Source organism: Apodemus sylvaticus, chromosome 1 (genome assembly GCF_947179515.1).
Source record: "Apodemus sylvaticus chromosome 1, mApoSyl1.1, whole genome shotgun sequence".
NCBI lineage: Eukaryota > Metazoa > Chordata > Mammalia > Rodentia > Muridae > Apodemus > Apodemus sylvaticus.
The window spans coordinates 62575684-62587998 of record NC_067472.1 but is presented as its reverse complement, the minus strand read 5'-3'; the positions used below and the strand labels follow the sequence as shown (position 1 = coordinate 62587998).

The 12315-nt window shown below is 51.6% G+C and overlaps 1 protein-coding gene across 1 annotated transcript; it reads left to right on the top strand.

The window, feature by feature from the left end:
- Positions 1-220: 220 nt before the first annotated feature.
- On the top strand, positions 221-8155 carry Mrpl23 (mitochondrial ribosomal protein L23). The gene is made up of 5 exons (XM_052194953.1): positions 221-338; positions 2797-2919; positions 3868-3950; positions 4750-4823; positions 7926-8155. Exons 1-5 carry the CDS (start codon positions 322-324, stop codon positions 8067-8069), a joined length of 441 nt encoding a protein of 146 aa, XP_052050913.1. The 5' UTR covers positions 221-321; the 3' UTR covers positions 8070-8155.
- The last annotated feature ends 4160 nt before the right edge of the window (positions 8156-12315 follow it).

Genomic DNA, 12315 nt, shown 5'->3' with positions numbered 1-12315 from the left:
GGACAAACGGGTATAGTGTGTACCCTGGCTTTTTGCGGGACTGGGTGAGGGGCGGGGCTGTGTACTGTGTGTAAGGCTGAGAGGCGGGGTGCCCTGTGCGGGGGCGGTGCGCAAGCAGCTTGCGTGGTGCACGGATGGGGGCGGGGCTTTGCGGGTGCGGAGTTGGGGGTGGGGTGGGGTTTGCGGGACACCGAAGGTGCGGGGGGCCCCTGCGGTGCAGGGAGAGGGTAGCGCGGCCTCCGGAAGCGAGGGGGCGCTGTGCCAGCGCGGGTGCTGTGCGGGGCGAGCGTCGCTCCTTCCTGACCAGGAGGTGCGACTGCCATGGCGCGGAATGTGTTGTGAGTAAAGTCGTGGCCCCGCCGAACGGGCTACGCGGCCCAGGTCGGGTGGGTGCGGGGCCCGGGCCGGAAGCCGGAGGCACCCGCACGCGGCGGGAAACCCGCCAGGGTCCACGCGGCAGGGGAACCAAGGCGCAGTGTCCTGGCTGTCAGTCACAGCCAGCGGCTTTGGCCCGCTTTGGCAGACCGCCAGGGCTGAGCCAGGATTGGCCGGTGCCTGCAGGACCCCAGGCCCAAGCCCCCAAAAGTTGCTACGTTCACTGGTCTCCACGTGGCCAGCAGTTCTAGCCTGCCACAGTCTAAGCCGGAAACACGTGTTCAGTAAACACTTGACCCACTGGTTGGGTAGCCCCAGGTTGAGCATTAATGCGGTTTTGAGGGTTCTCGTGGAAGTAGAATTTGGGGGACCCTGCAGTCAGAAGGGGAGAGGACTGGTGGAGTTGCTTGGTGGGCAACCTTGTGATTTCTTTCTGCAGACTGGCTGGGGGAGACCAAGTGACCTCAGAACCAGGTCTGTGTGAGGCAGGGCCAGTCTAGTTCAGCTTTCGTGCTCACCTCCTGGCTTTGCAGGGAGCTGGTTGGACCCACGCGTGAATAAGTGATGGGTGGGTAGGGGCAGGATGAGACTAGGGATGAGACCTGAGCTTCTGGGAGACAAGTTACAGCTTACCAGTCGGGAGCCAGGCTCCCAGTGAGGAAAAGAGAGCCAAGAGGTCCACTTGAGGTATGATGTTTGGGGGTGCTCGTGAAAAAACAGTAGAAAAGAAGTTAAGGGAACCCTAAAAGGCCAGACTCCAGAAGAGCAGCAAGGGTGGGGAGTAGGGAGGGTCCTGAGACCAAGACCAGGCTGCAAGTTTTCCGAGGGGCGTCACCAGGCTTGCGATACGCCTGGCAGTCTGTGGGGAGAGTTTGTAGGCAAGGGCAGATATAAGGAGAACAGAAATTTGCAAATTGTTCACAACTTCAGTGTGGTCTCAGAGCCTCTGACCTCAGGTCCTAATCCCGAAGACTCAGAGACTAGGGGTTTTAGTGAACATTGCACCCCCTTTGTATGGTAAGAACTTCCCAGTTTTGTCTTCATGGTATGACACAGTTGGGCCCTACTGATAATGTGAAGCCCCTTGGGTACCACAGTTGACTTGGATGTGTAAATCAAGACTCCATACCCCCCTTCAGAACCTGCTCTTTCTCTGCCCTCCTGGCTGCCTGTTCCTACAGGCACAGATTTCAAGGTCCTCTCAGGGAGGCTCTGCCAGATCACTGGTGGCAGTCTCTAGGCCGCTGGCCTGCCCACAATGTATGGATTTGATCATTAGGTAGGCTCTTGATTCACTGAGTTGGGCAAACATTTAGCAATGGGGCCTGCTTCTGAGGTTCCCACCATGTTGCCTTGGGAGTCAGCTGAAACTCAGCTTCTCAGCCCTGAAACTCCCCTGATACTCTCAGACTGCTGCTTCCAATGTGGTGCTCCCTGGATTTAAAGAGCCAGTATATACTTCCCCAAAGCTAGATCAACATGGAACTCAGTCTGTCATGGGGCTGAGTGCTCCCAGATCTGGCCCACATGCCATACCTCTGGTTATCAGTGTGACCCTAGGTGGTACTGTGTACCGTTAGGGCCGGTGGGCGATGTGGTCACAGGTAAAGATGAGCCCAATGGACTCTGGGAACATGGTGGCTGTTGCCTTGGCAACAGGCATATAGGCCGCACTGTTGCCTATATGATGTCACAGGTCTCAGAGGTCCCGATACCAACACCCACCCTCCACCTGGGCACCATGTGTCTTGAGTTTCTCCTCTCCACTTCCATGTCTGCTCAGGTGGGCACGGAGGTGTGCAAGACCACCAGGCAGAGATTCTGCTTTGTCTACAGGCCTGATAATGGTGGGAAACTGACTACCCCATCAAATCCTGCTTGTTTGGGTAGTTTTACGAGTCCAGTGAGGACACACTGTCTTCTCGGCCCCCAGCCTGGTTTCCTCCCTCTTGAGGAGCATGGGCTCTTCTGTGCTGGGGGGGAGAGTGACCGGACGGGCCACTCCCCAGTAGCAGGAGTTTGTAGGCCGTTGGCAGAGATGGTATCTCCTAACTGAGTACCACCACTGCCCTGTTTATGAGGTCCTTCCTTCCTTGTTCTTACAGTTTTACAAGCTGGGACCATTATCCTGCTACCATGCCACAGCCATGAGCATCAGTTCCTGCTTTTGTTTCTTTCTTTCTTCTTTTTTTGCTGCCCTTTTGCCCTTTCTATAGGTAGGCTGTAGTGTCAGTAGCCCTAGCACCCAGAAACGAGGCCAAGGACTGGGAAGCTGCTTGCCCCCATACTAATGAAACCATGCAGTAGGGACAGGTCCTATGTGTAACTGCCCCACCCTGCCTTGACCCTGCTAGTTTGAGAGGACACATGAGCCTGCCACACTGTGTTTGTGACCCTAATCCTCTAATTTCTCCTGAGCAGGTACCCCCTCTACCAACTGGGTGGCCCCCAGCTCCGTGTATTTCGAACTAACTTCTTCATTCAGCTGGTGCGGCCTGGTACTGCACAGCCTGAAGATACTGTGCAGTTCCGGATCCCCATGGAGTAAGTAAGCCCTAAAGGAGTTCAGGGGCTGGGGAGTGGCCTCCAGGATGTGGGTCCTGTCCTGTTTTTTAGCTCAGCTCCCCAGGGCCAGGCTTTTCCTGTGGTGGAAAGACCTGGGGCCACTTTGCTTGCTCAGCGGATGGTGGAGGGGCCTGGTGTCTGCAGAACTTCAGGCAGCCAAAGAGTAAGAGTGCTCTTGGCTGGCTTCCTGGCTCTCCCTCCACCTGGGGAAAGCTTAACAGAAAGCCTGAGATTTGTTGAATTCTTGCCTCCATCCTTTTCCCAGGAAAGGAGTCCCCGGAGGCTGGGTTGGAGCATGCTGAGATTTGCAGAGCTTCTAGAATGTTAGCTCTGAGTTCCTCACTTCATTCCGCTCAGTTCCATGTGGCCCCTTTTAAGGAAGGTTCAGTACAGCCCCATCTGCTTGTACTGCTTTGAGTCCTGAAAGCCTCGGGGACCAGCTCAGCTGGGCCGGAAGGGGCTGGGGGCAGGAGCAGATCCTGTAGAAGCTGGGTTAGGGTTTCTTCAGCTTTACAGACAGACATAGGAACTTATGGTGGCCAGGGCTGTGCTGAAAGCCACCATGAGTTTTGTCCCCCAAGTCCTAGAGGCTCCTCTGGCAACAGGTGTCTCATAGACCCTAAAGTCTTTAGATACAGATAGGAGCCCAGCCTGGCCACAGGCCTGATATCTTACATTTTATCAGGGTTGAGCCCAGCTGGCTCCAGGTGATGATCAAGGATCCAGGTGGAGAGGACCGAGTAAACAGTTCTGATGAAATCAGACCCTCATTACTCTTAGCTCATCCTTTTGTCTGGAGGGGACAGCTCTGGAGCCAGCCTCACCTGGCCACAGCTGCTCCTTGGACTTTTACCCTTATCCCTAGGTAAGATATCTGTCTCTTTATCTAGGCTTAGCTCAGACTTGTTTTCTTTCTGTCTCATCCAGGATGACCAGGGTGGACCTTCGGAATTACCTTGAGCGGATTTACAATGTTCCCGTGGCTGCTGTGCGCACCCGGGTTCAGCATGGTGGGTACCTGTGTTGGTGGCTTGCCACCAGCATATAGCCCTTTGCCCACTTCATATTGTCTTCAGACTCTCCATGAGGGGAAACAAAGGCCCGAGAGGCTTGGGTGACTTGTCAGAGAGTGCCCAGCCTCTTCCTTTGTACCTCCCTGAAGGTTCCCTAGTACTTTTAGCTGTGACCCTGAAATGTCCCCTGTTCCTTAGAACCACTTCCTTGGCCTGAGCTGGTCTCTAGTAGGCCTCCACAGCGTCCTTCTGTAGTAGATCCTAATGTAGCCTATCAGTGGCCTGTCAGTGCCCAGGGCTGGCTGGTAGTGCCATCCTAGAAATGCCCTTTGTAGAGAATCTCCATTTCACCATAGAGCAAAGAAATCCCTTTTGTTCTTATAAAACCTTTTGTTGTCATTTCTATTTTCAAAACTTTTATTTTTTTCATTATTTTGATTTCCCAAGACAGTTTTTCTGTATATCCCTGGCTGTCCTGGAACTCACTCTGTAGACCAGACTGGCCTTTAACTCAGAGATCTGCCTGCCTCTGCCACCTGAGTGCTGGGATTAAAGGTGTGTGCCCCCACCAGCCATCTCAAAGACTATTTTTACTTAAACAGAGAAACTGGTTTTAGTGGCTCTACTGGGACGTGTGTCTGAGACCCCTCTCTGGTGTTCAGCCCACCATTTGAAAGCCTTTTCCCCACTCCACCTCCAGATGATATCCTGTGCCTTACTGGAAAATGGTTTCTAGATTGTAGGGCTGATCAGAGCCAGAAGTTAAGGTAGGGCCTTGTCTGCTGTCCCCTCACAGGCTCCAACAGGAGGAGGGATCATAAGAATGTGAGGATCAAAAAACCAGACTACAAAGTGGCCTACGTGCAGCTGGTGAGTGAGACCGGCCGGCTCTGTTTCAGCTCACTGTCTCATCTGTGTCCTGGGGCTGTTTGTGCAATGCATTCTACCTTACCAGAGCCCAGACCTGGAGACCTGGGGCAGGAGGAGCCTAGGTCCTAGTGCACCTCCGCAAATCATCTCCGTAGACCTTAGTAAATCCATTCTTTCTTTTGTGCTACAAGTCCATGCCTTGGTTACATGTGTTTAGAGAAAACAGAAAGCAGAAGGTGAATGTGAAAAGCCACAGCTCTGTGAGGATACCTAGCCTGGTGCGGAGTTTTTGTTCTCCTAGGAGCCCAGTGCTGTGAAAAGGTTGAGATATCTGGACTTTGTGGGCCCTGCACATTCTACTGTTAGTCAGCCATGACAGTAATTCTGTGAGTATAGGCACCAAAGCCCCTTCACCTCATCCTCGCCTGGGGTTCTAGGAGAGGGCTCCTAGCCTGGGCCTTTATTCACAAGACACATTTTCAAGCTTGTTCTCTCTTTAGAGCCTCTGTCCTGGACCCACTGTTGTTGAGGCCAAATTTTAAACCACAAGTGCCCTTTGGTCTCAGTCTCCGGACAGAATCCCCTTTGGCCTCTGGGAATCTTGCAGGGAAGACTCTACTCACAGGGTCCATTAACTAGCCCCCAACTGCTTGAACCCCACAGGGGGGCTTCCTCCAATTTCTCCAGTTTCAGTGTAAACAGCCCTCCGGGGAGCCCCAGCCTTCACAGCAGGCCGCTAGGTGGCAGTCAAGCTATTGAGAATGGGCTCCTCCCACCCGCCCGGCTGCGTGGCTGTTTGTTCAAAGACCCTGTAAGGGAGGCAGCTTTTTGCTGAAGAAAGAGCTACAGTTGTTCTAAACGGGGCCTAATATTTGCTGTGCATAAAATCAGCCCATGCAGGTGGGAAAGGAAGGCTCGGGCCCTCTGAAGGCTTGTGTGTGCGTTTGTGAGCTGGGTGCTGAATCCACCCATCTGTCTCTGTCACGGCCAGCGGGGACACATCCATATGCTAGCATTTGCCACAAGTCACTTCAGAGACAGCTATGGTTACAAGTGGCTTTTGAGACATCTGAGCCCCTACATTCCCCTCTTCATCCCCACCACACTCATGAAAGCTGGACTCAGTAGTTCTTAGATCTGGCAGCTGCAGCTGCCACCAGGCACGTCCACCTTCCTCTGTGAAATCGTGATAAATGGAGGGGCCCGTCATGTCCCCACTAGGCAAGACTTCTTAGCCAGAATTAAAATTTGTAACGCACCCCCTTCCCGGCTCCAGCCTAGAAATGGTTAGTGTTTGGGACTTCCTGGTTGTATCTGCAAAGGCTGTCTTTGTCTTCTTAGTATGTCTTTTAGGGGCTTCTGGTAACTGCATTGTGAGGTTCAGGAAGGGGCAACCAGAGAGAGAGAGAGAGAGATTGAGGGAGGGAGAGAGACAGCTCATTGTGAGTGTGGAAGGGGAAAGGCGGTTCCCACGTGGTGGGCAACCACATTTTTCTTCTGAGAACCTGATAAACATCTTTTTGGTCTGGTGGGGAGGGAGACTTAGCAAGCTCTCAGTCCCCACACAACAAAAAGAGCATTGACCATGTTTACACAGAATGGTGTGTGACTGAGCGCTGCACACAGGCTGTGAGCCCGAGGCTCCAGAGTAAATGCTGCGGGCAGGCACAGTCCAGCCCAACAATGGCCCGTGAGGCCCCTGGGATTACTGGAGTCAGGACTGGCTTCTCTACTTTTCCCCTGGCCTTTTTTTTCTTTCCTGCCTTGGGCCCCTCAAAACCGGCTCTCCCTCCTTAGAGGGTGGGTGGCTACATTTTTTCAAAAGTATGAAGCAATTATCTCTTAGAGATAGTCTTCATACTGGTACCCATAGATGGTGATGCGGGTCCCTCACATCTGCTCTTTTGAAATTCCTTGCTAGCCCCTTGCATAGGCTGTCTTTATCTCTGGACCTTAAGCTGTTGTTTTGGACTTCATCTGCCATCAAAGCCAGCAGTCAATTCTGGATGGGCAGTCAGCCCTGCTCATGAGCTGCTGCCTCCCCCATTTTACTTTTGAAACATGGTCTCCAGTAGTGCTGGCTGTTTTCGAACTCCTTGTGTAGCCAAGGATGACTTTCAGTTTTTGATCCTTGTGCCTCTTCCTCCCTCCTCTGTGCTAGGATTACAGACATGAAGAACACCAAGTTTTATGTGGTACTGGAGATCAAACCCAGGGCCTCATAGGTGCTAGGCAGGAACTATACTAACTAAGCCCAGCCCCAAAGTGTACACCTCTGACAGAACTTACTAAGGTCCCAGATTTAGAATCCCCTGTTTGTCCACCTCTGAGACTAGAGGGAATGGCAGGAGGGTCTCTGCATCCAGGTTGGATCTTTTGTGCCCCTTCCCTCTTACACCTCTTGTCTTGCAGATGCTAACAGTGAGCCTCCCAGCCCTGAGAGCCTTTCAGAGATGGCTTCCTTCTCCTTTCCAGGGCCTTCACTGGTTCTGGCCCATGTGCTTGGGGCCCAGGCTGGGACTCAGCCATGCTGACACACTGAACTTCTAGAGAAAGACGTAAAGGCAGTTAATTTGCAAAGCCGGGCTTGATTTATAGACTGCTGCATATGTAGGTTTCTGTGTACATTGTGTGCATTTTATTTGCCAAGTTTGGAGCCTGGAGGAGGGCGGCCTTTAATGTGGCTGAAGGTCTTTAGATATTTTGAATGGAAAAAGTTTTAGCATGGCACCAGACGTCATTTGTGTCCTGTTTTTCTGCTCCTAGTTCCTGCCCCCAGTTCCACCGGCAGCCGCCTGGTAAAAGGGCCTTTGCTGGACTGCTTTTAATGAGCCCTGGATTGGTGCAGACCCCATAAAGAGATAATGTCCATGAAAAGGGCCATTGTCCTGGTAATAGCCTGCTGGTGATAGATAAAGGTTGGAGGGCTGGCCTGCAAGGTGTTTGTTTTCCCAGCAGGAACCCGGCCTAGAGACACTGGCGGCTCATCATCCTGTTGTCTGTCATCCAGGGTCCAGGGTCATTAGCAGCCCAGCAATGAGTCCGAGTGTGATGGGAAGGCTAGCCTTTGGCTCTCAATTAAGCCCCTGTTTCTTTCCCCAGGCCCATGGGCAGACCTTCACTTTCCCAGATCTTTTTCCAGAGAAGGAGCCCAGTTCTCCAGACCCTCTGGAAGAGGAGCTACCCCAGCAGAGGCAAAGCAGCGACCCGCGGTGCCCTGGTATCCCTTCCTGGTTTGGCCTATGACCTATGACAGCAGGGTCTGGGCCACAGACCCGAGTGAGCACAGTGGTTTTGACAAGCCCAAATAAAAATTCTTTGTGGAGAAAGAACTGGCGGACACTTTGCCTTTTGTAGTGGATTATACCTCTGGGTCCCCAACACATGTGGTGCAGTAGCCCTGACAGTGGGTATAACTTGAGGTGGCTCAGCATTCTGGGGTATCAAGACAGCAGTGTGAACATCTATACTTGACAGGACAGCTCAGGGTGGCTCTGTGGGAGCAGAGGCCCACTGCTAGGCAAACATGAGCCCCAGGAAACAATCCCAGATTGCAGTCCTCATTCAGGGTTGGGGGACAGGCTGGGAAGGAATTGCCTGTCCAGACAGGTTTTGGTGTGTGTGATACAATGGCAGGAAGGACGTGGAAGGGCAGGAGGGAGATCAGAGACAGATCTGCAGGCTCCAGGGACTCTGACATTGCAGGGAGATAGCCAGGCCACTGCGACCAGAGGCTATGGGTGATGAGACATGAAAGAGCCCCTTGGAGACAGTATGACTCTCAGGACGGAGGTTCTCAGGAGATAACAAGGAGCAGAAGGTCCTAGGATTGATTGCTAGATAAAGGCACTTCCCTTTAAGCCTGGGGGCCTGAGTTTAAACCCCAGAAGTCACGTAAAATGGATGGACAGAGCAAACTTCACAAAATTGTCCTCTGATTTCCATACACATTTATAGCACACATACCCATAGCATAGCCATCATGCATACACAGATAATTTTTAAGATTTTAAAGGTGCCAAGTCATGTGCCTTTAGCTGCGTTGACTGGAATCATGAAGGGGTGTGTCTATCCATTATTTTTCAGCATCGATGTCCGAGTTTGTGTGTGGTGGTGGTGATGGTGGTTTAGATTTGTTTTTTTGAGACAGAGTTTCTCTGTGGAGCCCTGGCTGACACGGAACAATGTCTACTCGCTTTGTAGACCATTTTGGCCTCATGCTCAGAGAAATCTGCCTGTCTCTGCCCCAAGTGCTAAGATTAAAGGTTGTATGTCACTATTCCTGGCCTGAGTTTGTGTTTGTGACTGTGTCAAGGTGTCAGTGTGTCTGCCAATTTACCGACTGACTGGATCTGTAAATGAAGTATCTCTGCCTGTGCCCCTTGTAAGTGAGTTATTATACCTGAGAGTATGACTGTGTCTCAGAATTATGTGTATGATTCTGTGACTGACTTTGTTTGGTGGCTGGTTGATTGTTTGGTTTTGGGTTTCCCTTTGTAGTCTAGGCTAGCCTCAAACTCCACAGAGATCCACCTGCCTCTGCTTCTAGAGTGCTAGGATCAAATGTATGGACCACACCCAGCTGAGATTATGACTGTGTTTTAATGCATCCATCTCAGTGTGTGTCTGAGTATGTGTCTTGGTGATTGTGACTGTATATGTTAGTGTAACTGTCAACAATATGTTAGTTTTGACAGTGTATTTGTCTGAGTGTAGCTGTTTCTGTTTGTGTGTCTGAGTATATGACTGTGTGTCATTGTGTGTCTCAGTGTGTGTGTGTGTTATATGTGTGTGACTGTGTCTGTGTGTGAATATGAGACTGTCATGTGTATGTGTGTCTACGACTGCTTTGATATGTGACTTTGACTATGTGTCAGTGTGTGCATCTAAAACTATGTCAAACTGTAAATGTGTATGTCTTTGTATGGCTGAGTATGTCTGTGACTGTTTTAGTGTGTGTGTCTGAGTATGTGACTGTGACCATGTTGAGTATGTGACTTTGTGTGTTAATGTGTATGTCTACTAACTGTGTGTCAAACTGTGTCACTATATATGTATCTGAGTATATCTATGACTGTCTCTGTGTCTGAGTGTGTCAGTGTGTGTGTCTGGATGTGATTGTATCTCAGTGTGTATGTGTCTTTTAAATGTGTGGTTGTGATTATGGCTGTCTCAATGTTTCTGATTATGAGTGTGTCTTGGTGTGAAATTTGATTCTAAGGAGGAAATTTGCTTAGAGATTTGGGGAGCAGTAATGGTATCATCAGAGTGCTGTGGATCAGCCCAGTCTCACCAGCACTCATGTGCCTACCTGGCATCTTGCCTCTGTCTCTGCGTGCCTGACAGCCTGGATTTGGAATTCTTGCTCTGCAACATGGCTCTGCTGTGGGCTGTGGGTTCTGAGCAGGGCCTGGGGCCCCCTGAGATGGAGTCTGTGCTCTCCACCCCACCCCCACTGGAGTGCAGAGGCGGGCGAGAGGAGGGGGGCATGCTGGCTGAGGCTGAAGGCCAGCAAAAGCACCCTTCAAGTGTTGATTTAGAGGATGGGGAAGGTCAGGAAGTGGGCAGGAGAACTGTATTTTCCTTAGAGAAATAATTCATGGGGCCTGGGCACTGAGGACCCTCACTGTTGGGGGAGGAGGAGCCTGTCTTTCAGGCTGCCTGCACAAGGAACTGTTTGCAACCTCCACAGGGGCATAGGCAGTCTTGGGGGCCAAGGTCACCCTCCATCATGTCCTGCTGACTTCCACAGTCCCCCACCAGCATTGGCCTTCTCTCTCTCTCTCTCTCTCTCTCTCTCTCTCTCTCTCTCTCGCGCGCGCGCGCACACACACACACACCACACACACTCCACCAGGGCCCTCACAGGCCCAGGCTACATCCCATTCTTTAAACCAGGGGAGGAGGAAGGGGCCCCTGACTGCTGGCGACTGCTTCCCCAATACATAGGAGACTACCTGGATTGGGGGCTGGGGTGATCTGGGGTACAGTAGTCACTTAAGTGTAGAACCAAGTCACCTACAGTAAGGCAGCCTAGGTGGGCAAATGGCCATAGACATGGAAATGGGTCAGTTGCCTCCTTGTTACCAGACCCCTTTGCCATCTCTGCACATAAGCCCACCAACTCCAGAGGAGCTGCATTAGGGTGAAGCCTCAAGGGGAAACCTCTGTACTTAGTCGAAAAGGGTGTGCTCACGATGGGGTGATAGAAGGCAGAGGTAAGCTACTCTAGCAGGCTCATGTGCAAGTACACACACACACACACACACACACACACACACACACTGAACCATAGAGAGTAATCCACTTTTGGATTTATTTTATTTTATTTTATTTTTTTCCCTGAGACAGGGTTTCTCTGTATAGCCCTGGCTGTCCTGGAACTCACTCGGTAGACCAGGCTGGCCTCGAACTCAGAAATCCGCCTGCCTCTGCCTCCCAGAGTGCTGGGATTACAGGCATGCGCCACCACCACCCGCTGAGTAATCCACTTTTGATCCCAGTCTGGCTGGTAGAACTTGAGGAGATCGCCTGCCCCAGTAACTCAGGGGTCCTGAAATTTCCATATCTCTCTCTGGTGTTCATGTGCCTTGTTGGTACCCCTGGGCCTGTGACACTTGTCTTCGAGGAGTGCTTCTTCCTTGGTTGGTCAAAATTGGCAGAAAAGCCCAGTCTTGCTCACCACACCATAGATATGGACTGAGGAGAAGTCCGTAGGTTATGGCCTGGGATCGGGTGTTCTAGATGTCAGGACATGGGCCTTGTCCGCGGTTGCCTATAGCCCCAGACACATACTGTTTTCTGGGAGGAGCAGGCTGGGTATCCCCTCCAACCCACAGACCTTCCCTATCTAAAGCATAAGGACTGGCTTCTTTGTGACTCAGTGTCCCTTTCTTTTAAATAACCCCCAAAAGAAGGGCACATAGCCCAACCCTGTGATTCTAAGTTACGTCAGCTGAATGGGGGCAGGGGACCACAGAGACCACTAAGAACCCCAGAATGTGGGCTGTCTACCAGCAAGTTAGCACAGAGGATGGGCCTTGGAGACTGGAGCTCTAAGGTCTGGTAAGCAGACCATCCTTTCATTTTGTTACCCTAGGCAGGAGAGAACTGGTCTTGGGACATTAGTGTCTACTTTTTATTTTAAATTACTAGGCTAAGCTGGGCGGTAGTGGTGCACACCTTTAATCCCAGCACTTGGGAGGCAGAGGCAGGCGGATTTCTGAGTTCGAGGCCAGCCTGATCTACAGAGTGAGTTCCAGGACAGAGCCAGGGCTACACAGAGAAACCCTGTCTCAACAAACAAACAAACAAACAAAGGCTAGAGAAATGGCTCAGTAGTTAAGAGCACACGCTGGGTTTGGTTCCCAGCACCCACATCAGACTTCTCTCAACAGCATACAGCTCCAGGGTGATCCAAGGCTTCTGAGCAATGTAAGGATTCACGTATGTGTACCTACAACCCCCACATCCCCCCCCCCCAGATGCACAC

Coding starts and splice junctions, on each gene's coding strand:
- Mrpl23 (XM_052194953.1), top strand. Junction 3,951..4,749: donor GCGCACCCGGGTTCAGCATG/GTGGGTACCTGT, acceptor GTCCCCTCACAG/GCTCCAACAGGAGGAGGGAT. Junction 4,824..7,925: donor AAGTGGCCTACGTGCAGCTG/GTGAGTGAGACC, acceptor TTCTTTCCCCAG/GCCCATGGGCAGACCTTCAC.